Here is a 25,841-nt window from a genome sequence, read left to right on the forward strand (position 1 = left end):
CATTCTGTGAAACTAGAATCCTGTAAATGGTAAGCCTGCTCGTATCTCTGCCAGGATGCTCTCTTGAAATGTGACCTCTGTGTTGGTTTTGGTGGGACCTGGTCTTCATATGGTTTTTGGTGTTCTGTACAACTTCCTTCACTCTATTTTATTGTCTCTAAGACCCCTGAGGGAAATACTGAGAATCTAAAGCAGCTGTAATCATGAACAGACCTCATTATTATTCCTATGTTAACTTGTGGGATAGTGCAGGATGTGTGCCATGTCTGTTTCCAGACCACAAAACTTGAGAAGGCCTATATGGTTGTATCTGTGAAATCACACTCAAGGCAACTTGAGAGGTGCAGACCACAATGCCTTTCTTGCACAGGGGTTAAGCTTAACTGTTCTTTATTCTGCAGGTTGCCTATTTTATAGCACAAACCACAGCAGCTAATTTTGTGGGGATAGGGATAAACAGGTCACAGGTGTCTTACTGAATATGTGAAAGTGATTTGTGTTTGAGTATCAGACTAGACTAATCCAATATCACTGTTTTTTCAAGAATAATGGCCACTAATGGATCTGCTCTGGCTCTTCTATACCATAATGGGAGTATAGTGAATTGGTGATTCTAGTGATAAGGAAATCTCTGTCTCATAAGATGTCTATTCTTTTTATCAGTTTATTCTTTTTATCAGTTCTATTAGGCTTAGTTTGGTTGGTGTTGGGGTTTTTTTTCCCTGACCAATTGTTGTACCTTTAACCATTGTCTTTAAAAATTTCTGTTTCTGTTACAGCTGTTTTATGGTTTTCAGAATTGATTTCTGATAAAATCTGACTTCCCATATTAAAATCAGAAATACATTTTTTTAAACTTTCAACATTAAACCCTAAAATACTTTCTATTTGTTTACTTTCCTTTGTGGTAACTTTACCTTTGGCTGTGTATATAGTATTATTTAGGATACAAGGCAAAGAAATGGAGCTGCATCAGGGGACATTTAGAATGGATATTAGGCAAAGGTTTTTCACTGCTAAGGTCACTGGGAAGTGGTTACAGCACCCAGCCTGTCAGAGCTCAAGAAGTATCTGGAAAGCACTTGGTCATGTGGTTTTAGGTAGTCCTGAGAGGAGCAGGGAGTGGGAGTGAATGATATTTATAGGTCCTTTCCAGCATGAGAACTTCTAGGATTCTTTAATTTCATAGAACTATAACAAGCCTTCCCTCCCCCACCCCGCACTGACTTTTTTTTAAGAGCATGACTAAAGCTCTGTCCGAGTTTCTTTCTGATTTTAGCTTGGGTAAGTGTAATGCTTGTCCAGAAAAGTAGCATGGAACTGATATGCACTCCAAAGCCCTTTACAATATTTTTGCAATATGTTTCTACCAGTTCCTTACTTCTTGGACATTGATGAGGTTGGATACATTTCTTCCTCAGTCTGGAGATCTGCACCATAAAGTAGCTGACCACAAAACTTATTGTAGCACTTAAACATTTGTATTATTTTGGTTTAAAGTCTAGTGATAATAGTAGTTGTTTTTCAGCAGTGCCTGAAATTTTGAAATTTTTACATGACAGGATTGTCCAGGATGACACGCTGTTAAAATAATTTCACCCCTGTTTTTTTTTTTTTCAGGGACGCAAGAGTGAGGCAGAGAAGTACTTCATGAAGGCTATTCAGCTGGATCCCACCAAAGGAAACTGCTACATGCATTATGGTATGTTTCAGATAGATAGGATTTCAACATGTATTCCAGGCTTGCTGTTAATCTCTCCAAGTGATTAAAGATTTGAGAAGTTCTTCTGGCATAATATCTTCTTTAAAAGGAAAGAAACTAATCTACCATATATTACTTCATTACCATTTTTCCATCACTGTAGAGAGGGAGGTGAAGATTTTCATATTTTGCGTAGCTTTCCTGCTATGAGAGGAATTTCTGTATTGCTGCCTCTCTGGGAAAGAACAAAGGTGACTATTGCCATATGTCAAAGTTTCATGGCCTGGAATATTATTGTTAACAGTTTTGGCCTGACTTCACTGATTGTTGGTGGGTGGGCAATCAGAAATTTTACTTTAGTGTGCCTGAGTTCCGTATATTGAAGTGTCTTACAGGCCTTACATCTACCTCCTTCCCACCACCTTCTTGGCTTGAAATGGCTAAGTATTACAAAAGGTTTTGTCAAGTTGCCTGTATCTTTCCTTTTACACCATGCATGTTGCATAAAGCACACAGTTAATTTGAGGTATCTTTGTAACTTTGACCTGTTTTTGCTAGATGTGCAAAAAACACTTCCAGATGTGTTTAGTCTCAGGGAACCAAAATTATTTGTCTTTATAGACTAATTCTTAATATATTCTAAAGCTGATAATGGATAAATCTTAAAATGCAAGCTATGTTGTGCCAGTTGGAACACAGAAAGCACTTTGTAAGTTTTGTCTTAGTTTAGGAAGAAGGTAGGGAAGTACAAAGCACACTATATATATACATATCTCTGTATATTATTTTCATTTCTTTTCTGTTCTTACTGGTAAAATAAATAAAAATTAGTGGGTAAGAGGGAAAATAAATCTCACATAGTAACCATGTTTTTACTCTGTGATATTTTTGAATTGCTCATATGTTGTATCATTGGTCCTATGCAGTATGAAATTCTGTATGTTAGATTCCTAGAATCAACCTTTGGACTTAGAACATGTCATTGTATTTAAATTAATGTAGCTCAGTGCTGCATTATTTTGCATTATGAAACATTGCAGTTCAAAGACCTGTCTTCTCTTTATGCCTGTACAAGTAAAGATGATAGGGTTATTTGTGCATGTAAACCTCATTATTTCAATTGGATGTGAATATTGTGTATATCTCAAGTCAATGAGTAAAAGTTATAGCTGATGGTTTCTTGAAATCCTACTCAAACCCCTTCCAGCCTTTGTTACTAAGAAAGCTGTCCTCAATTATTAAGAAATCTTTGCATACAAATTCAGTGGTTGGTCTCAACAGTCCATCTCAGCAAATGATGTTAGGATTTAGTGTATTTTATTATTTGTCTAGAACTTTTTATCTTTTTCACTCATTACTCATCAACTTGCTTGTCCTTTCCTGCAATATTCCCTCTGTCCCATTTTCAAGTATCCTATAAACTAAAAGCATGGTTGTTCAAATCATCATTCATGTCTGAGATATTGACTTCTTCATTACCAGATTACAATATTAATGTGGTGTGTTATTTCCTAATTAAGATTATTCCCTAAAAACATGGGAAAACTTTTCCTTTATGGTGTACCAGGTTCAAAAAGTGGATTCTGTCATTGTGCAGAGGTGATAATCAACATAAACGAGGTTCTACTCAACAGATTAGGAGAGAAGGGCAAAATTCAGTCAGTGTTTGGAATAACAGCATAGTGAAATGGTTGCTGAAGGGCAACAGACACAAGAAGGTTCTCTTTAAAAGTCACTAGGTCTTGGAGCATTATACCCAGAGAGCTCTTCTGAATGCGTGTTAAATCTTTTCACAATATAACTTCTGATCACCTCACTGGTTCAGTGATGTTATTCTACATTTATGTCAAAGTAGCTATGAGGAAGGTATGGTCTACTTCTGCTTGGCTCTTGTGTCTGTGTAGTACAGCTGGTCTCAAATCCTTGTCGCTTTGGGCACAGAACTTTAAAAAATGTAAACTAAATTATCCTTGCTTTTTCTTTCTTTTCTTCCTTGCTTTATTTCTCTTCTCTTTTCCACCTGTTTCTGTAATAATGAGGGCTGTGTACTGTGTGTTACCAGGGGCATTCCAAATAATCCATTGGAATCTCTAGTGAACACTTCAAGCTTTACCTCTCCATCTCATTAATTTTTTCCAGCACCTTTTCACAGGTACATTCTTCATCCTGGGGAAATAGATCCATATTTTGCATTTAAATCTTAGAGATTACTTTTTTTCCTCAGCATGAAGATGTTAAGATGAGAGAATAAAGTAGTTGGCATCAGTCCTAAAAAAACACATACTTCACAAAGCTGCCAAATGAAAAGAGTGGTCAGCTGGGACATGACAGGGTGTTGATGGAGTAGCAGGAATAAATGGACTGAAGATTTTCTTCCAAGTGCACATGGATTGCATGCACTTATAATTTTTGCTTCAAGGTTCTGCAGATGTTCTTTTTGACTTCTAACCTTCTGGACTTTTCTTGGAGCTATGAGAAAAACTGTCAATATGCTGTATCTTTTAAGAGGCTTACCTTTGTATTATAATGTGCTTTAATTCAAGCCGTAAGCCAAAGCTATTTTTAGGTATGACTTGGTGCAGGAGGCAGCTTACTTAATCACATGAAAATTTGGAGGGAGTGGAACAGCTTCATGGTTTCTCCTTCAAAGATACCACCACAGCATGTTTCTCTGCTCAAGCTAGCATTACAATTAGTTTTCTATAGGTACTTGGCTGACTTTGGGTTTAAGGGGATTTAAGTTTTAAGCAGTGTTTCCCGGACTCATTATGCTTGAAGATGTCTGAAGGGAAAAATAGTGCAAAAGCTGAAGATATATAAATCCCTGTAGACTGCTGTCATGATGCCACTTCATTGGACATAAGGGGAAGCAGCTTTTTTTCTAGTCCCCTCTCAGATGGAAATGCAGGCTGCTGCTCACCTGACCACCTTTCTTCTGTCCTCCTTGCTTTCTATCTCTCATATGTCAGTTATCTGAACATCTGAACTTGGTGCAAAACCATTATATCTTACAAATACATGAGGGTTGATGAGTGATTTGCTACAAGCTGCTCAGGTGCACAGTATGCTACACCTCACAGATGGAAGAGAGAAAATTCTCATGAATCAGGAAGAAGAAAAAGTGAATGAAGAAGCGCCAATATTTTTTTTTTCACAATATACACATTTTTGAACTAGAAAACTAGAGGAGTTTCTTTGGATACTGAGTTTGTATGCTTCTGTAAGGTTTGAGGCTTTTAATTGGATATTTTTAATACACATTTTCTAAAGATTGCCTAGAATGAACATTTGTGACTAAAAGGGGTGAAACTTAATATTTATTTGTTTTTAAATTTCCATTTCTTTTTGTGGGAAAGTTTTCTTCAACTGACATACCCACATCTACTCAAGGTATTGGCAGTCATGCATCCCCCTCTACTTTGAACATTTAACTCAAGTAGGCCATTTTGAAACCTGCAAGATCTTGGTAATGCTGGTTATCAACAGATTTATGACTGTCATGGTTTGAGCCTGGCACAGAGCCAGTGCCCCCATGAAAATGCCTCACCCTGGTGTCTGCTGTGAGATGTGACCAGGAATAAGCAAAACAGGCTCCAACTTAAACATAAAGAACACTTTATTACCTAAAACTACAGGAAAAAATAGGGAAAGACTATAAGGAAAAGGAAAAAAATTGAAAACCTTACAAAAACCACTTTTCCTCCTCCCCACCACCTGACTTTCCCAATCCAATACATTCTCTCAAAACAACTGCCCAGCCTTGGCCCCACACGTTAGTATACTCAAACTGCAGTTCATGAAGAGGAAAGGAGTCCTTCTTGTTCCATAGGCTTCTCCTGGAAACACACTGAAATCCCGGATGCTTCCTTGTCACTTCGGCACCGCCCGGGGAAAAAAAAAAAAAAAAAAAAAAGTCCTTTTGCCGCTTGTGACATGTTCCTTCCATGCCCAGTGCTCTCACCACCGAGACATGGATCAGAGCTGCTTTTAGGGTGGTCTTTCAAGGATGCCTTGTCTCACTCCAAAAAGGCACAGTCTCTGCTTTTGGGACAACTGTCCCCCCCATATTTTTCCAACCCCCTGGGGCCGGGGGGTCCTCACAAATGAACCCTCCTGGTTTTGAGGCACTGCCTCCCCCTAAATGCAGTCTGTGTCACAGGAACAACTGAGTCCATGGCTACAAGAAAAAGTCCAGCCAAAAGGCCACTCCAAATCATCTCTCCCCATCCAATCATCTCCGCAATCTCCGGGCCAAGTCATCTCATCTCTCATCTCCCTTCTTATTCAGCTTCGAGGAGGATTAGCATTTTTGTAAGGCCCCAATCATGCAAGAAAGGGTTAAAAGTTTTCAGTCTCTGTCTGTCGGTCCCGGAGCGACTCCCACGCACGCTGCCCACACGCTGCCGCTCCGGCCGGGCAGTCTTCCTCCCCCTTCTCGCTGGCTGCTCTCCTGGGGGGGGGGGGGGGGGGGGGGGGGGGGGGGGGCTGGCTGCCCGAGGTCTCGATGTCTCTTGGGGCTCCCCCACCCTTCCATCCTTGAGAGCCCCCTCAACCCCCACCTCTGTCCAGGCCCCAGGCCTACCGCATGGCTGGCCCCTCCCCCGCCCAGCAGCAGCAGGCCGGGCGGGGGAGAGAGATCTGAACTCCTCGCTGCGATGTCCAAAAGAGGAAGTGCCAAGGGCAGTGCCTTGCTTTTAACCCCTGTGTATTCTCGGAGGTGTGTCCAAACCCCACTGGCTACACCAGGTGTCAGTATGAAACCCAAAACCTTCCTTGGTTTGACCACAGCTTCCCAGAATTCCCACTCCTTCCTGGTCAAACCATGACAATGACATAATTGAAGTGGTCTCCATAGACTATTGATTCTTCCTGAGTTACTTGCCTCGATGAAATGAAAGGGATGAATCTAAGTGTCTGTCTAAGAAACCACAAAGAGGTACCTATGAACTAAACAAGTTAAAAGGAACTGTCTTCTAAATATTTTAAGAACATAATGGCATCTAAAAAATCAGTACATCAAATTTGTCAACAGATGTGCCCAACATAGGGATGTTCTGTCAGGTCAGACAAGTGCCCTTAAGGCTCAGAGACTTATGTAATTTTGGGTATTTTGGATGTATGATGTAATTTTGGATATAGTATTTGCATGTATGACAAAGGAGATAAAGGTCTCTATTTCTGTCTGCACTGAGCCTATCTCAGGAAAACTGAAGAAAGATTATGTATAAAATCTGTCAGTGCACAGAGATGAGGTGCATTTCAAACAGTGACATACTTATGTGCTCATCTTTTCTAAAAAAAAAAAGATTCTTCAGTAAGTAGGATGCAATGTAATTGAGGAGTTTGAAATTGTTGAAGCTTTATGTACTAGCTTTTCCTTAAATGAAAAACACCATAAATCTACAGTGATATTTGTTGTATAAAGAGTTTATCGCCAGGAGTATTATTTTATTTATAATTCGCTGTTTAAAAACAAAAATAAAAATAATAATCATAAAAACCCCACCAAGCAAAAAACAACAAAACAAGCAAAAAAACCCCACCAAAAAAAACCCACAAAAAACCCCCAAACCAACAAACCCCTCAAAAACCACTAAAGTGGAGTTCATTTTACTTGTCTGCTAAAAATAGGTTTTGCCTGTATGGCTTTTAACTTGCATATATTGGCCTTTCTCCAAAATGATGAAAATGGAGTGGGGAATAAAGCAAAGAGACAAAGAAGGAGTCAGATTTCAAGATAAATGTTTGTAGAGGTCCCTTCTCCCTTATATTTGTAATGTCTTTGTAGCAATAGAAAAGTCTAGAATCCAACAGGATTTTCAAATTAACTGTTTTATTAATAGCTGTTGACATCTCCTTTTAAAACAGTTTCCTTTGAATAATACATTGTTTCTAATAAGCCTAAATTGTTTAAAGATTCCTTTTTCATTATAAAAATGGATTATTCTCATTATAATAATTATGCATTCACTTAATTTGGCAGTTCACATTGATCATTTGCCTTTTTAAGTGCATTCCCAGTTAGAGGTGTAAAACAAAAAGAGACTTTCAGATTACATAAAACTGAAGTGTATTAGCTATGTCCTCATTGAACTAGGAACAGATTAATGTATTCCCAAATACATTTCTGTTTTTATATTGTCTTTCACTTTTGAATTTGTGATTATTTAGGAGTTGTTTTTATAGATTTTCTCATATTATCTGTTTAATTTTAAGCATGTTTAACTTCTTAACTGCCTTTTTTATTGTTTTTCAATTTCATCATCATCTTTCTAATCACTGTTTCTGCAAAGGGCTCTTAGCCCTTTTTGATGCCTAAATTTTCACCTAAATTTATGAGCACTTTGCATTTGTCTTACTTCCAAAGATGGCTGCTTTACCACTCCTGTGTCACAGCCTGAAAATGGTTTGGAATTGCTGTGGTTTAAGGATCAAAGTATATTTCACTGAAATACGACAGCAGCGAGTTTTCAAGCACCATTTTTTCAGTCTTTAAGTTTTAGGCTTACATGTATTAGTGAGTGGGAGAATTTTTATATATTTACAGGTGTGACTTTTTTTTTTTCTTAGATGTTTCTGCTTAGATTGAGGTTCAGTAAGGTGAAGACCCAGCTCTTGGACTTCAGTCACCACCACCCCTTGCAGCACTGCAGGCTGGGGACAGAGGGGCTGGAAAGCTGGGCAGAGGAAAAGGACTGGGGGTGGTGGTTGGCAGCAGCTGAGCATGAGCCAGCTGTGCCCACATGGCTGAGAAGGCCAATGGCATCCTGGCCTGGATCAGCAATAGTGTGGCCAGCAGGACCAGGGCAGGGATTGTGTTCCTGCACTTGGCACTGGTGAGGCCACACCTTGAGTCCTGTGTCTGGTTCTGGGCCCTTCACTGCAAGAAGGACATTGAGGTGCTGGAGAATGCCCAGAGAAGGGCAACAAGGCTGGGGAAGGGTCTGGAGCACAAGTCCTGTGAGGAGTGGCTGAGAAAACTCAGGTTGTTCAGTCTGGAGAAGAGGAGGCTCAGGGGAGCCCCTATCACTGTTTCTACCCATCTGAAAGGAGGCTGGATAAAGATGGGCGTTGGTCTCATCTCCCAGGCAGCCAATGATGGGATTAAAGGAAGAGGCCTCAAGCTGAGACAGAGTAGGTTCAGGTTGGACATCGGTAAGAATTTCTTCACTGAAAGGATAGTTAAGCATTGGAACAGGCTGCCCAGGGAGTTGGTAGAGTCACCATCACTGCTGATGTTCAAGAAAGGACTGGTCATGGCACTTAGTACCAATGAGCATGGTGGTGGTCAGTCAAAGGTTGGACTCAATGATCATTAAGGTCTTTTCCAACTTAAATTATTCTTTGTGCTGTCCATGTAGTCACGTTGTTCTCAGTGCTTGAGCTTTGTGCTTTTTGTCTTCATTGAGTGAAGAACAGCCTAGGAAAAATTTATATATTTTCCCCACATATTTAAGGAAAAGCTCCTATGAAGAAAGCAGTGAACTAATGAAAAATAGATTATCAATGTTGTATTTGTAAGAAAGAGGAACATCAACCATGACCTGCTCATGAAATCTTACTAATTTCTTTAGAAGAGTTTTATGTGGATAGTAGAAATGTCACACTAGTCCTCAGGTAGGTCAGTGTTCACTTTTGTCAATGAAATTAATAAAACTTCACAAGCCATAAATCCAGGTGAATGGATTATCCTGTTTCTGGCTAACAGGTTAGCTAAATGCAATATATACCAAATGATAAATAAAAGTGCATGGATCTGCTTTGGGAACCCTGGATGCTACATGATGATTTTGTATTGAGAAATTAAATCCCTTAATGGGGCAGGGTCAAAGTGAACCAGATATAGTATGTCCATCACCAAGTCACTTCCCAATACGCACTTGTGAACCTTTCTGCCAATGACAGAGGCTTTGCCATTTTAAATCTTTGGGAAATCCCATCATTGGTATACAGTGACTTTGTAGGGAAACTATAAACTAGTTTATGATACTCAAATAATACATGTTCATAGAACATATTTGCTCTTTCGAGAAAGGGGGTCTCTGTCTTTATCATACCACATACCATCAAACCAGGGTCCTGACTTTGGACTGTGGCTTATATCTGCTCCTGCAATATAAATTAACATAATTCCAAGAAGACAGGATTTCTAGACCTGTAGCAGGAAGATGTAACTGTCTTGCAGAAAGACTTCATTAAGCTGCTGACCTTTCTGCTCCCAGAACTCTCTCTACAAACTTTAAGAAAATCTGTAGCTACTACTGACCAACAGTATTTCTTACTTCCAAACTGAGGACAAAAACTGAGCTGTCCAGGACAATCAACCAAATTTAATTCCTTTCTTCACTCTAGGCTACTGTTATCACACAACATTAAAAGAAGATTATTACAGACCACTCTAATAACAATTTTTTTTCCAAAACCCCTTTAGAACCAATCACTCAAGTGGAATGCAGCAGAGTATTTCCAAACAAGCTAGGTCACTGACCTGAAATGTTATGGAATTTCCATGCTTCTGGCTCTTCCCTTGGGTTTAGCCTTAAATCTAATAATTCTGACATCTCTAATACATGGTTGTATTCTGCTTCCTCAGCACAATACACTAGACTGCTCAAAAGATGTGATATAGATAGTGCAGATCAGAGACAGGGTTAGAAATGTGTCTGTATGCTTCTTCCATATTGCCAAAATGTAGCATTTCTGTAGGGACTGAAAAATGAGCACAAAAATGCTGGAGGCTTTGTGGCTAGAGGTTTTGTGGCACAAACAATGCTGGGGGCTTCTTTGCTAATACTCATATGTTTTGACCTCTGAGTATTGTCTCATGGGGATATTTGTAGAGATAGCATGAAGCTGCTACGAAAGTGCATCTGGATAGTTCTTTTTCAGCCAAATTTTACATTTCCAAACCTTATACATCATCAGGTGTCTGGTAAATGATACAGAGTTCAGGATCTTCCTCAGTATTTGTAAATCGTGAGGTCCTGTGTAGTATATATTTTCGTCATTAATCTTTTGGTTTAGTGAGAGCTTCCAATGATCCAGATGTGGTCACAGGTTCTGTTATCAAGTCCCAAAGGTTTGCTAGTTAATTTTTTCCCCTCTTGTCTGTGATCATGCTCTGAATGACATCCAGTGGTATATTTAGCACAATTGCAACAGATAGGTTTTTCAGACAAAGAAAGGACTAATAAAAAAAAGTATTTTCCAAGCCAGTGCATATAATGACATTGCAGCGCCCGCTGACTTGCTTAGTGTTTTTTATTATATTTGCATGGAAGAATTTTCTCTATGGGAACTAATTAAAGGGAGAAAGTCTCCAGAAGTCCTTCAGCAAGAAATCAAGAGTACACCTTACACAGATTAAGATGGAATGGGATACAAGGAGCAACAAAAATTGAAATGCTGCTACCATTTACATGATTGTGATATAAGTTGCCTTTGTTTCTCCTATCATATCTTCCACATTCAGCAAAAAATTGTCTGAACAGGCCTGGAAAAGCAGGATATATAATCAAACATACCCTTCCTTTGGGAGCTGCTCTTTCACAGCCAGTGAATCTGTTTTGAAATTCCTAAAGGAAGCAGTTACAATAGGTCATGTCTGTTGACTTTGTGTGGGAGGATGGATTGTAGAAGAGTAAGAGATAGTGCTAAAGGCAATCTCACCCCTGAAGAGTTGCAGCTGTACTAATTGCCAAGGATTAGGAACAGGCCTGCCCTTAATAGGCCATAGGTATATCCAATGGGGCTGAGTGTTTTATATAAAACCGTAGGCTGGCTAGTTGAGAGAGAGTTGGAGTCAGCTGATGGCTGACTTGCTGTGGCAAGGAGGGAGAATTCAGCTAGCCATGAGGAGCTACCCATGAGAATTCACAAAGAAGGTATGAAAGTTTTGCAGTAAGACAACAATGACAACTTTGCACCTTGAGACATTGATTTGTCACCTGAAATACTTTGGAAATCAACTTGGAGACAAGATCCTTCCTCATTTCTTCCACTGAATGCAATTTCAATTTTCCATTTTGAAATCTCTGGTTGCATCAGTTCTTTAACTCTGCATTGCTGCAGCTGAGCTGAAGTTGATAGTAACTGCAGTGATGGTTCTGCTACTGAAAATATAATTCTGCTCTCAAGACATCATCTACATCAGACAAGACACAATGCATTGAGTCAGCCAGAATCCACTCTCTCTTCTGATTTCTGTTGGCACTTGAAATGCTTTGGAAGCACCAGCAGATATTCAGCTTCCAGTCCTCAATGTTGAATGTGCTGAAAGAGCTTCTAGTGAAGTTTACTACAAACAGATTTTACAGTTGAATCTTGGTAGAGCCACTTTTCATGTTGTAGAAGTAAAAAACTCTTTTGAAGAGGATAAGAAGCAGAAGACCTGGTGAGAAACGTGTATTAAAAGAAGCAAATTCCAGTTAGGATGGCATTGGAAGTTTTTTCGTTATTATTCAAAAGGTAGTTTACTCAGTTTTGATTACATTACTAAAGCTATCATCCCACAAGCCTGTCATGACAACCTGAGTCAATGCAGAAACAGCAGCATTCTGAGAACATTCAAGACAGTGCTTTTCAAAAGCAACACCAGCAGGGTGAGCTATTTTAGAAATTAACTATGTTCTGGGACAGAGTACCTTTGTATGTTTGCCAGTGAGTAAAAGAGGGAATGTTTCAACTAAAAGATTGGTGCAAATGGCACTTTTATCTAGTAAATTAAGCAAATTGTACTCTTATCTAGTAAAATCAAGAATCACGGTGCCTGTAAGGAATAGTTAAGCCCATTCTAGGAGAACACACTAATGCCTTTGTGCTCTGAACATAAGAGTTTTACACAGAGCAAGATCCCAACCAATTCATACCTTTCTTGTTACAATAAAGCAGCAGAGCTACTAGTTTAGATGTATAGCTTTTAAATTGTTGATGGTGCATTTCTTAACAAATTCTTTACAAATGTTTAGGATTGTTTTAGAGACACAATTATTCAGGATAGAGAGCTATAGGGGCTTTCATTTATGTGGATGGATACTTTTAACAAATTGATAAAAGATGAAAATAAACTATTCTTTTCAGTTGCTGCGAACTGGAAGTATTTTGTTCTTGTTTGAATTACATACATACTTATATCTCACTTTTCAGTAGATTGCATATATTGCCCCAAAAGCTTTTGTTCAGATAAAGACTCAGAACCACTGTTGATGGTTTGCAATGAAAAGTAAATTTGGTCAAGGCTGCAGGTACAGATTTTAGCAGCTTTAATGCTATTTCTGATTCTTATATAGTGTAGGAAAAAATTACGAAGAGGGTTGTGAAATATTGAATCAGTTCTCTGCTATCAAAGGTCTTTAACAACTCTTGACTACACATTTACTCTCACACCTGTGCTGTCTAGCAAGAAATGTGGAAAAATTTATTTTAAATTGCGGCATTCCAGGCGAAGAACAGTGTTTCTGAAACTCACTTTTTTTCCTGGGCTATGGATTTCCCACTTCCAGGTTAGAAGAAGAGTAAGGAAAAATATTCTTTCCTTTAGATAGGAAAGTGTGGTATTTGGAGCTGTTTTCTAAAAGGTGTTGTGATTCCAAAAAACAGTCAGGCTACCATAATTTATGTTGTTGGCAAGGGCTGGAGTCGTGACACCTGCAATAAGTAAGCTCTCTATGTGTTGTTGGGCAGTATCTCATAAATCATGAGATTTGCCAGCTGCTTGTCAGAGAATAAAATCCCACATATAAATTTAGACCCACACAAGGGGTTCCTGGATGCAGGGACTTGCAGATCATACCTTCTGATCTACCTTCAACACCTTGCCAATATTACACCCTGCTAGTGCTCTTCTCTTGGGAAAACCTCTTTATGGCTTTGACAGGAAAGGTTCAGAAGTCTGTTTTATAATGAACAAAGCACAGCAGTTAACTGCCAATCCAGCTCATTCTTGTATATAAGATTAAAAGGAATGACAGCTAATGTTTTCAAATATTCTTGAATTTAGTATATAAGATCAAAAGGAATGGCAGCTAATGTTTTCAAAACAGTATTTTTCTATTTAGGTGTTTTAAATTAAATTGAGATGTGTGAGTAAAATTAGTCTGCCTTTCAGGAGAACTTGGCAAATCAATTTTCAGCTGAAAGTTTCCACCTTGTACTGGTTCTGGCTGTGATAGTGTTAACTTCATAGCAGCCTGGATGATGCCTTGTGACTAAAGCAGCCTTGATAACACACATCAGTGTTTTGGCTGCTGCTGAATAGTATTTGAGCAGTATCAAGGCTTTCTCTTTTTGGGAGGGAACATAGCTTGGACAGCTGACCTGAGCTGGCCAAAGGGATAGATATAACAGTCCATATAACACTATGTTCAGCAATAAAAACTGGGGTAGAGAAACAAGAAGGGTTTTGGCTTCTGAGGTGGCTTTGTTTGGAAACTGGCTAAGCATCACTCTTCCTGTGAGAAATGTCCTTCTCTTTGCTGTTTGCTGTGTTAGTATGGTTTGGTTTTTTTCTTCCCCATTTTAAACTGCCTTTATCTTGATGCAGAGATTTTCTTGGTTTTGCTCTTCCGTTTTCTCCCCTCACCCTGTGTGAGTGCTTGGATACTGGCAGGGGGCAACCCACCATGCATCTGTAATCTCAGGTATTGACTTTTTCACTAGACTGAGAAAGTTGCAGAATGTTTTATTTGTAGCCCATGCAATTAAGGAAATCTTTGATCAGCAACCCTCCTCTGGATGCTCTCTAATAGGTTCATAACCTTCTTATGTTATGATGCCCAAAACTCCACACAATATTCAAGGTGAGATCAAACCACTGCAGAGCAGAGTGCGAAAATCACCTCCCTCAACTGGCTGACAATGCCATGATACTGTGACTCATGTTTAACTTGCCATCTACCAGGACCCCTGGGTCCCTTTCCATGTTGCAGTTTTCTAGCATCTTATTCCACAGTCTGTTTGTACATCCAGGGTGCAGAATGTAGCACTTGCCCTCACAGGAGCTGACAGTTCCTCTGAGTTTCAAATCGTTGGCAAACTTACTTAGTATGCCTTTAAGACCTGCATCCAAGTCATTTATGAAGAGAACTGGCCCTAAACTGGAGTTCTGTAAGGGTTTGCATATAGAGGATAACACAGTTGGTTTCATGTATGCATCATCTGCTACTTACCCACTCAGCATGAGTTATGGCCACCTCCAGTACAGGGCAGAGATTTGTATGGTAATGTACAGTCCTAGAACTTTCTTTTTTGAAGAACTGAAAGTTTTACTTATATCTTCATTCTCCTCCCTGAATGTATCAGTAGCATATCCACCTACCAGTGTTTCACTCTGCTAATCCAGGGCTTTCATAACCTTACTGTTAACATTTTATGGCTGGTGTGCTTTAACATGGACTTAAAGATTAGGAATACTGTTTTGCTTCATTCATTGGGGAGAATTGGAATACTAGTTGGTCAAACTTATTTCAAAGATTGCTCTTCAAAGAAAATAGGATTTCAGCCCAAATAGATATGAACTATTTTATTTGGTAGATTTACTTGGAGAATTTTCAGATTCGAATATGAGTTTCTCCTCCTGCATATAAGGCATACTCTAATGTGGTACCTAAAAGAAAAGTAAAAATATTTTTTTAAAAATGTAAGCTATTAGCTTATGTCAGTTGTTTTTCCCTTTAGAAGAGACTTCCATTAAGAGACTTCATGTTAACAATTCAACCACTGATTTATAATTCTGAAGACAAATTAATTTCTTTGAAATTGTTCTCAAACTATATTTTCTTCTTCTGTTTTCTTCTCTCTTTTAGTTTATTTACTTACTTATTTTCATGTGTGGGGAAGGCTTTTTTTGTGAATCATCTGTTTCTGGGCACAATAAGCGCAAAGCATTGTTCTGCATCAAAGTGTGGTACACGTTAGAGTGTGGATGTAACTAAAACAAGCAAACCTTATACTGTGAATGCAGGAAGGTACCATAATGTTTTTACAAGTTTTGCAGATCTGAATAATTAAGATATAGGAGACTGAGTAAATAATCTGCCAACTCTCCCAAGCTGAAATGTATCCACAGAGAAAACAAAAAGCTAAGAAAGCTGTCTTTCATCACTTTTTGTATTGAAATTATTCCTTCTGTGAATGTCTTTGATGTGCCAAAGCATGACTGGGTTCACAATGCTTGTATAGACCTTGCTAGCTCTGGTTAAGGGAATTTTTCACATAAGCACACAGCAAGTATGTGAGCAGCAGGGAATGAATGAGGAAAGGGGGAAAGAAAAAATCCCTTACCATGGCAGGATATCATTTGCTCAGTTTTATTGATTTATTGGTTTATTTATTTATCGTATTTATTTTATTTTATTGTTCCTGATGAGGCTTGTGGTTAATGGTGGCATGGCAGAGTTTTGGTTGAGAGACCTTACTTGACAAAGTAAGACAAAAAGAGAAGGATGGGATGCTGAAATGTATAATCACTAGGCTTTAGGAGAGTTTTTCCAAATATTAAGTTATGTATGCACAGAGATTAGATGGTTGAATTCCTTAAAAATATTTTTGCAAAAATTGACACATCTTACAGATTAGGTGTGAAAAAGCATTAAAACAAGGAAAAATAAGACTGAGCACCTTCCAAATTCTTTTCTTCACTTTCTTCAAAGGAAAATTCATTTTTATAGAGTTCTACTGTATGTTACATGTTTTGTTTTGAAACTACTGTACTTCAGTTAAAGCTTGGTGGTTAATGCTAAATTATTCATTCTTTTCAATTTATACTTGGTTTAATAATAATGATAATTTCATTTTTAAAATGTGAATCTTTTGATTTTAGCCATCTTCTGTATTTGTTTAATGTGAGAGTATCATATAGGAAACTTTTAAAAAGCTACCTGTTGGGATTCTTTTAGTGGTAGTGAAATACATTATAAATTACCAGTCTGTTAAGGTATACATATATATGTAATGGTTTTAAAGCAAATACAATGTAGAATTCTAAAGCAGAAAAAATTATCATGTATGTATACAGAATTTATAATTTTGTGTGATTTTGGGATATGCTTCTAAAACAAATTTTGGGATATCCTTCAGGAATGTGTTTAATTTGTGGATACTATTTTATTTCAATTTGTTTTGAGAAGAAAAGAAAAAGAAAAGGTAATTGTGTAGGCAGAAAGGCATGTTCTCAAATGGCGTTTGGGAGTATCGTTTCTTGATGTCTGAGTTTTACTCTATCATTCTCAATTTTCTTGAATATATATTCCAAAAATATTGTTATTGCATTTCAAGTTTATTGCAATTTTTCTACATTGACTGTATTTTAAAGATCTTGAAATAGAGAACAGATCAGCAAATAACTAAACATTGAATCCGAGATGTTAGTTTGTTGCTTGGTTTATTAGTTTGGGGTTTGGGTTTGTTTGTTTGGGTTTTTTTTGTGCATCCTTTTCCGGACTATTCTGTCTGAGGTGTATTACATGAGTTATTTCCTGCGGGCTGATGTTCACACATTCCATTGCAGGTCAGTTCCTCCTAGAAGAATCCCGCCTGATAGAAGCAGCTGAAATGGCAAAAAAAGCAGCTGAACTTGATAATACGGAATTTGATGTTGTTTTCAATGCAGCCCATATGCTCAGGTTAGTGCTTGTACATCTGCCTCACTTGATTTGCCTCTTCTTTTGGAGGAAAAAGTCTTTGTAGCCTTTGCTTATGCAGGATTCTTTTTAAAGCTCAGCAACTCTTTTGAATAATTCAGTATTATTGCTAATAAGATACAAAGAAGTGGAATTAAATTGTTGCAGCATTTAGCACTTTGCATGTCTTAAATTCTGTTTATTATATCATAATTTCCTGCCCTCAAAATTTCTGTTTTCACAAGCAGGTAATGTATTTTTCTTGCATAGTAGAACAAGTGTTTCTTTGGTGAAGAACCTTCTGTAACATTTCCTTTCACCTGACTTTTAAAATATTAGTGTGGCATATCAACTGAAATAGGGAAGAGGAGACCATATTTCTCATCTGGATGTAAATAGAGATTATTAAAAATTTCTGATAATATCAGAACAGTATGATAATTTGAAATCTAAATATTCGCAGGCTGATAATTACTTTGAGATACATAGGAGCACTTAGTGATATTCTCAGAATGTGTGATTTAAAATGTTTAATTATCTTCTGTCTGAATAGAGCAAAGCTTTGGACTTCTATTTTAGCTTTTAAAGCTGTCAGGCCTGGTTATTCCATAACATTAAGCTTCTGTCTGTGGGTTTAACATTATCATTAAACTCACATTACTGTAATAGGTATCCTCCATGCTTATTTCTGGGATAACTATCTAATTATTGTCTATTGTCCACTTAACAGCTATAAGGATACTTGATTTCATTTAGATGGTATCTAAGCATAGAAAATGCATGAAAAAGGAAATTTAAAAAAAATACTTCATTAGCACAAAGCAGTTCTTGAGGTAATTTCTCTGCTGAAGATATCTTACTAGGTTCCTTTATATTTTAGTATTTTAAATAAGAAATGAAAGAAAGAAAAAATATTATAAAAGAGAAGGTAGAATCAAAAGTTATTTTTAAAAAATAACTTACTGCTTGTAGATTAGAAAGGAAACAAAGACAAATGGCTCATTGGTAAACAACAGTTTGACATGGCAGAGTTGTATGAGCTATTTTAAGGATCCTTCCCTTCCCCAGGATTATTTTGTGAATGATACCTCTCAAGACAGAATTCAGTAATTTGAAACATTTAGATTAAAGTTATAACTTCACAGAGAGAAGAATAGCAAGTTAGGCATGACAGCTGAATTTGGAAAGGTATAGAGGGGTCAGATTCTTCATTTTACTGTGTGTGTTTTAGAAGATGGTTTCATGGCATCATTGTGTGTATTATAAAATGTGGTGGTGTAAATCAATACTATTTTGGAAATAGCTTTAATAAATCTGCTTTCTCTGTGAGCACTGAGTGTAGCATTTGAGGTCTTGGAAGCACATGTATTGACATCTGGATAGGAGTATTTTTTCACTTTCAAAGTAATGGCTATGCTGCTGTGCTGCACATCAGCCACAGTCACTCTGCTTGGTCTGGTTGGGAGTGTACTGTTTTTGGGAGGCCTTGACAAGCAATGATCTCAGTGATTCTAAGCTGCATTCTCAATTTTTACTGTAAGTGCAAAGCTAAAACCTTCAAAACCAAAGAAAATGCACTAAACTGAAACACTTCAAAAAAAATAGGCCTACTTTAGTTTGGCTACAATCCCTTGTGCTCCTTTGGGATACCCAGTTGATCTAAATTTTCTCTTAAGACTCAGCTCTCTTTGTGGAAGATCATAATGTCTTCCTAATACTCTCTGAGAGTCTAAACTGGTCTGTAGGATTTAGAAAGAGTCAGGGTGGCAAAGCTGAATTCAGTACTGACAAGTATTTGCTCAAAACCCCATGTGTTAGCATCTGACTGGTTTTTCCTAAAGGTTATGATTTTGTTACCCATCCTTGTTCACTGCTTTACTTAGCAATTAATTCAAATATATTGCTTCTGTGATACTTGTTGGACAAGGGCAATGCATATTCATTCATTGTAACAGAGCAGCTACAAATCCACCAGGAGTCTGGCTCTTCAGAAGCAGATGATTTTTAGGAGCTTTAGAACAATGCAGGGCTGAGGTGATTCCAAGAGGAGAACAGACACCAAGGCACAAAGGAGGACAGAAAGAAGGGAGTACTCCAACTGGCACAGAGTGACACTGCTAGAAATGGAATGCTAAAGACAGTCATAAATGAAAGGCTGACATAATTTCAAGTAGGTGACCAACTGCTCTTTAGGTACCCTAGAGAGCTATAAAAACTGACTGGTAAGTGAGTAAGGATTTTGAATGAACTGCACAGCTGTGAGATAGAAAATACATTATAGAAGTTCACAGAGCATGAAAATGAAATGACTCTTGTGAGAGACACGGGATAAATTTTAAAGACGTGTTGTGGAATAAGAGACAGAAATTGATATTAATGGGGATGATGCAAGGTTTCCAAAATGACTGTAAGATAATAACAGAAGCTTAGATTTTTATATGGATTCTGATATTTTCTTTTGCAGACGAAATATTTTGCGCAGTGATATATTTTTGAATTAGGAAGGAATCATCTTTCCCTCCTCTCCTACTGCTGTTTCCGCCATTAGCCTAAGGAGACACAAGACTGAGAAATATGAAGACATTTCTTAGCTTACAGCTGTTTTGGATAGAAAATAAACATAATATTCTTTCAAAATAAAATTAATTTTTCTAATCTAGTGCTTAAATATTTTCCTTTTTTTTTTTAAATCTCCCTACTTGCTGAGAAAAAAAAAATAAAATGCAACCTAAATAAAAATGCACAACCTCTGAAAATTTAGAACTGGAGTGCTGCAAGTTAAATTTCTTTTTCTTAAATTTGCAACAGCATTGTTAACTGGATCCAAATGCAGTAGCTGTATTTATAGATAGCCTGTTCTCAGTTTAGCAGTCACAAGAAGAATGTATGCTCTTCCAATCAGATATTCCAACGTTGCTGATTTCCTCTCTTTGTCACTGAATCTGAAGTAAAAAAAAATAATTACATAGCTCTGTGTGCATTATTGAGAGACCTCCCCTTTCCTAATTACATTATAGTTATTAATTTTTTTCCTAAATGACTTCTGTAGCAACCCGTTAATGCAATGCAAGATGATTCAAGTCATCTGTGAGAGGGCTGAGATGTGCGATGAATGCAATTAATTTCATTGCCACAGTCTGGTAACTTTTAACTTGTGTAATACTTGTCTGTAAAATTCATTTTCTCAACAAATTTGTTTTCCAGACAGCTTTCTTCAAGGGTCATGCAGCCATTTGGGTGGCTCTTAAAGCAGTATCTGGTCATGTGTTTTATGTTTGTAGTATTTGCAGTGCTGCTGCTTAGAGGAGTTTGCAGTCTCGCAGCCGAGCAGCGAGGCGTGTGCGTGATGCTGCGTTAGCAAGGGCCACGGTTCGCTTGGCTCTCCTAGCCCTGGGGAGCTGCCAGGAGCAAGGCAGCTCATGGGCAGCAAGGCACCATGTGGGAGAGGGAATGAGCATGTCTAGAATGGAGCGTGGCAGCGTGGTGGCACCGCCACAATAATTAGAAACAGGAAAAGAATTTCACCTTGCCTCCACATGAAAACAGATTTAGGAAAAATACCTCTTTGCTTAAAAACAAATTTTGTAGGAAAAATTTATTTTTCCAGGCTTTTGCGACAGGGAAAATCTCTTCTTCTGGGAAAATCTCATGTGACATGAAGTTACAGGATGTTTTTTGGCTGTTGAAAACAGAAGTCTAAATTACAGCAGTACTACATTACATGGTCTTTATTTTTCGGTGATATTCAGAGTATTTCAGCAGCCCAGAATACACTGACCAAACATGGAGTGTAATTGCTGATACAGTATCATAGGCACACCTTAACCCTATGTTATTGTCTGAATAGATTATATTAATCTTATATTTACTATCTATGTGCTTAAATATATATGTATGGCAAAGCATATAGGCTATATAGATTTTTAAAACAAAAAAGAGCAACTGTGGATGAATAGTTCATTGCAACAGAGCAGCTGATTATAAAACCTGATAATCTTGTTCTTAGACAAAAAGGTCCATTATGAAAGCCATTCAGCATTTTAAAATATAAATTGCTGAAGAAAATTTCTTTGTAGATGTGCTGACATCTATGATTTTACTGTAAAAATCAACAGTCTGAAGCCTTGCACCAAGCAGCAGGCATGGTAAAACTAACCTTTCTCTCTCACATGTATCTAAATCACTCAGCATTGGTGGTATTTTTCTCTTACAACAGTATTTTTTCCAGTGAACAGTGTAAAAATCAAAATGAATGTTAACTGATTATAGCTGGGTGTCAGGACAGTCTAGGAGTGATGTGTCGTCAAGCACATTCTTAGGTGTCACTGTTAGTCAGCTGAAGCTATGTATGGGGAATTTTTTGGTCTGGAAGCTCAGGTTAAAAGATATGAGAGAATAAAAAGTGGAAACATTTTTTCCCTTAAAACCAGACTGTATGCTAGTTGTTAGTGGGGAAAATCAGATATGTTTTCAAGGGCAGTTCTCATGAAAAGATTTAGGATAGAGGTTAAAATATAGTTTATAACTATGAGAGAGACTCTCTTCTGAACCTCTCTTTGCTCCCTTTTCTTCCTCTCTGATTTTTTATCAACATTTTATCAACATTTTTTTATCAACATTTACTCTAATGTGAGTTATGTTACTTTTAATAGTGTCCTTCCATTATTTGACATTGATCCAGAGCTCTTTGCTGCTCAGTGGCATAGGGTTACTGCAATTTCCTACCTCTGTGCCTTTAATTTTTCTCAAGGGAAAACTTTTTCAGGGCTTAACATGATTAATTTCTGGCTTAGATTTGCAGTGGAAATAGGAACCAGAATTCTGCAGCATCTTAGCTAAAGGAACAGTTGCTGAATGCCTCAGAAATGGACCTAGCAATTTTTCTGACCAGGTTACTGTGTTGTGCATTCATTTCTATAAACTGTTTTTAACAGAGAACTATATATTCAAACTGATTCCACTTGGCAATTAATGATCCCTGTTCCAAGATGTACATGTGGCAGGAGAGCAAGCCATGTATTTCCACTGGCCTAAAGGGGGGACAGGATTTTAATGTGTTCCACACTCACATGCCAGCAACTCCTTTTGGAGGTGAAGTGTAGCATTTGTATTTGCCTCCTGGGAAAGGCACCTTGTTTATTGTATGTTATTTCACCACTTCAGAAGTGATTTGTGTCCTGACAGTTTTGTAACGACAGGGGAAAAAAAAAGCTCTGTAACATGTTTCATTTTACAGTGCTTTGCTGTAAATCTTGAAATTCCTAAGTATGAGATTATATTTTTTTTTTGCAATCGTTTCAAGTGCTACTGATGCCCAGCAGGAGTGATTCAGAAGCAGGTTGAATTAATATTTTTAGACATTCAGTCATTTCTAACCACTGCAACCACTGAGTCAATGATACATGTGCAAAGTAATTTAAAACAGTTAACAGGTATAAACCAGGTTCTTTTTAGCAAATTGTTAGTCATGAAATGGTTTCAGCTTGCACAGGAATTACATGAGAAACTTCAAAGGGATTATCCTTTCTCCCTTTCTCCTCCCAAGACCAATAGCTGTAAAAAGATGTTTGGGATTAATTCCCTATCCATATATTATGTGGCTAATGTTTAAAATCTGGGTGGATAGAAACAAAATTTGAACACAATCTGATTCCAAATCATGTAAAGGCTCATGTAATGAACAAAGTAAAACAAGTTCTCCTTTGATTGATACTTTTTGAACTAGTAATTGTTTGCAAAAGCAGGAAAAGAAGGGAAAAAATAATCAAACAGCCCACTCTACAGTCTTATCTTTGTTTTCAAATGTTTCAGTTTGTATCACAGAAATGTAGCTGTAATCACATAACAAACACAACTATGCTGAAGATCTCCTGTCCTAAATCTCCTGTGAAAAGACTTAACACTATGATTCATAGGAAAATAGCAAATAACTTTAGCAGATGATGAGGAGCCTACCTAAGAGTACTGCTTGGCTGTTCTTAGAGATTTGCCATCTTTCCCTTGATATGCATGTGATCAACTGTTATTCATTGGATTAGTGGCCAAAATGGATAGTCAAGAGGAAATTAAGAAGGTGGAGATAAAAGGAGAAGAGAGGAATTTGAGAGAAGTGATAAAAAGGGCCTGTTGAGACACAAACATGTTTGGATTTCTTTAGCAACCTACTGCATTTTTGTTTGAAGACCTTGAACTAAAAACTCAGAGGAAGAAAAGAAGCTAAACTGTGAGGAGCATGTAGATGCTGACCGTAGTAGTAAGGAGAAGAAAAAATGTTGAGCTAATACTGCTTCAGCTACCCAGAAACTCATTCTCTTGGAATGTGAGATTTACATTAAATGCCTGCTCAGGATTATGTGAGTAAATGTTGAAATCAGAACTCGTTTCTGAATTAATTCCCTCAATCATGGAAACCTAGTTTTTAGAAAACTTTATGTTCCCTAACTTTTTTCCATTTTTTTACTGTAATTATAATGGTTTTGGAAGGGCACAAAGTGAGAAACTACATGTGTTATAATATACAGTTTCAGAATTTAAGTATGTCTGATAACAAAAAATGAGCCACATTTTCTTCTGGTGAAGACTGGTATGTCTCTGTTTTTGCCTGAGATGAGTGTTCAGCCTTCTGTATTTCTTTCCATTATGTACTAATATCATTGCAGAACTAAAAAGAAAATGAAGTAATCAAAGAGGATTTGTGCTAATGGACATTTGAACTATAAGAAAACTTCTAGATTTACATATTTTGTGCATTTGTTAGGATAATATCCTTAAACAGCAGGGAGGAGTTGCAGTGTTTAGTTTTTAGCTATGCTTCTTTAGGTATGGTTTCATTTTAGCACAAGAAAAATGAGGTATAACTGTGTTGTTCTTTTCCATCCTGATAGACAAGCCAGTCTTAATGAAGAGGCTGAGAAGTATTATGAAATGGCAGCAGGATTAAGACCTAATGTAAGTACCTTCTTAGTGATATCCAGTACATAAGTTGATGAACATGCTACAGTACTGAACCCTTTGTGTTGAGGAGAACTTCTTGCTGGAGCATTTGATCTCTCAGCCTTTGTTACATATGCTCTTTAAGTAGTTAATTGTTGGGTATTCAGATGAAGCTGTTCCTTTGTCAAACCAATCACTGCACTTTCAAGTTGCCTCGATGGAGTGGTCTAGCCATAAGTCTTGGCCAACATACTTGGAAAAGACTTCTCAATTTAGATTTATTTATCTGTGTTTAAATGTGTTGAGCTTGGAAAGCTTTTCCAATTCCATCTCTTCACTAGTAAAAGAGAATGAAAGGCTATCCTGTGAGCCATAGTTTAAGGAATTTTTAATAATACGTTTATGCATTTTCTTCTGTCATGAATTTCTGGCAGACGTAAAGATGTTTATCTCTGATGTAGTTGTATATTGGCAAAGAAATACTTATTGTTTGAGCAGATATATATAGGAGAAGTGACATGTCTTTTAAGAAGGGAAGCTCATTTCCAATTTTCATTGCATGAGGAATTAAAGAAATAAAATACTTCTTACTTACCTTTTTTTTTTTTTACTAAATATTACATTTCTTTTCAATTACCTTCCCATTTTGAGGAAAAAATCATGAATATGAATGGGGCAGAATTTATTTTAGATACATAACACTTTGTCTATGCAATAAATCAAATCTAGGAAAATTTCTGTCACAGAAGTCCACAGTGCCAAATTCCAGGATACAAGTCAGCAAATACAGTTAAAAAAAAAGAAAAACCCAACTTTGAAAAAAAAAATACTTAAAAGGGTTTTCAGAGCTAAGAATCAAAAGCAACAACAAAATATAATAAAAAAACCCATAGTAACTTGTTGTATGAAATTACAGATTTCCATACTGTCTCTTAAGAACTCTCAAAAAACTACTTATTTCATTACTTCATACTTTGTGAAATAACAATAAAGACTTTGTGATTCATAATGCTTGCATAATGCAAGACTCTTCTGCCTTTTTTATGATAGAATACCTTAATATTGAAAGTATTCCCTCAGCTGTCTGCAGATTGGTACAATTTTTCTTTTCTGTGCTTCATTGTACGCTCAAAATGCTTCTCAGAAACTAAGAAATAATTTTATTGTGTATAACCCTATATAAATATGGTTATATATTTGAGGTTTCTCAGAGAGCTTTGGAGGGGCTGACAGCAAGCTCATAGCGAGAGTGCTCTAAAGGTTAGGTATTTCTGATTATTGATGACAAGCTTTACATGTTATGATATAGAATACTTTTTGAAGAATAAGATTATCAAAACACTTTATTGTAGAAAATTTCTTCTAACTTTGATTAGTGTAAGTAAAAATCTAATAGATACTGGTGTTCAGCTTTCTTCCAAAGATGATTATACTTTAATGTTCTAGCTAAGCATGGTGTGCATATGGTTTATAACTTTTTAAGAATATTTTATTGGTGCAGAGTGGGAAACTTGTATCCATTTTCACAGCCATTATCAACTTTCTGATGACTTTACAGGGACATGTCTCAAAAATGTGCACAAAACCAC

General features: G+C 37.2%; 1 protein-coding gene across 3 annotated transcripts in view; it reads left to right on the forward strand.

Annotated features, from left to right (window-relative positions):
* TMTC2 (transmembrane O-mannosyltransferase targeting cadherins 2) overlaps positions 1-25,841 on the forward strand; it is a 237,376-nt gene that overhangs the window by 190,078 nt on the left and 21,457 nt on the right. For 2 of the 3 annotated variants that reach the window (XM_064702014.1, XM_064702016.1), the window contains 3 exons: positions 1,621-1,702; positions 17,208-17,322; positions 24,204-24,267. In XM_064702014.1, the coding sequence (XP_064558084.1) occupies positions 1,621-1,702; positions 17,208-17,322; positions 24,204-24,267 (261 nt within the window). Of the gene's footprint in view, positions 1-1,620; positions 1,703-17,207; positions 17,323-19,783; positions 20,281-24,203; positions 24,268-25,841 lie in introns of those variants that run through there. The other variant, XM_064702015.1, reaches the window with a different exon arrangement.

The sequence above is a fragment of the Zonotrichia leucophrys genome, chromosome 1A (assembly GCF_028769735.1).
Source record: "Zonotrichia leucophrys gambelii isolate GWCS_2022_RI chromosome 1A, RI_Zleu_2.0, whole genome shotgun sequence".
Lineage (NCBI taxonomy): Eukaryota > Metazoa > Chordata > Aves > Passeriformes > Passerellidae > Zonotrichia > Zonotrichia leucophrys.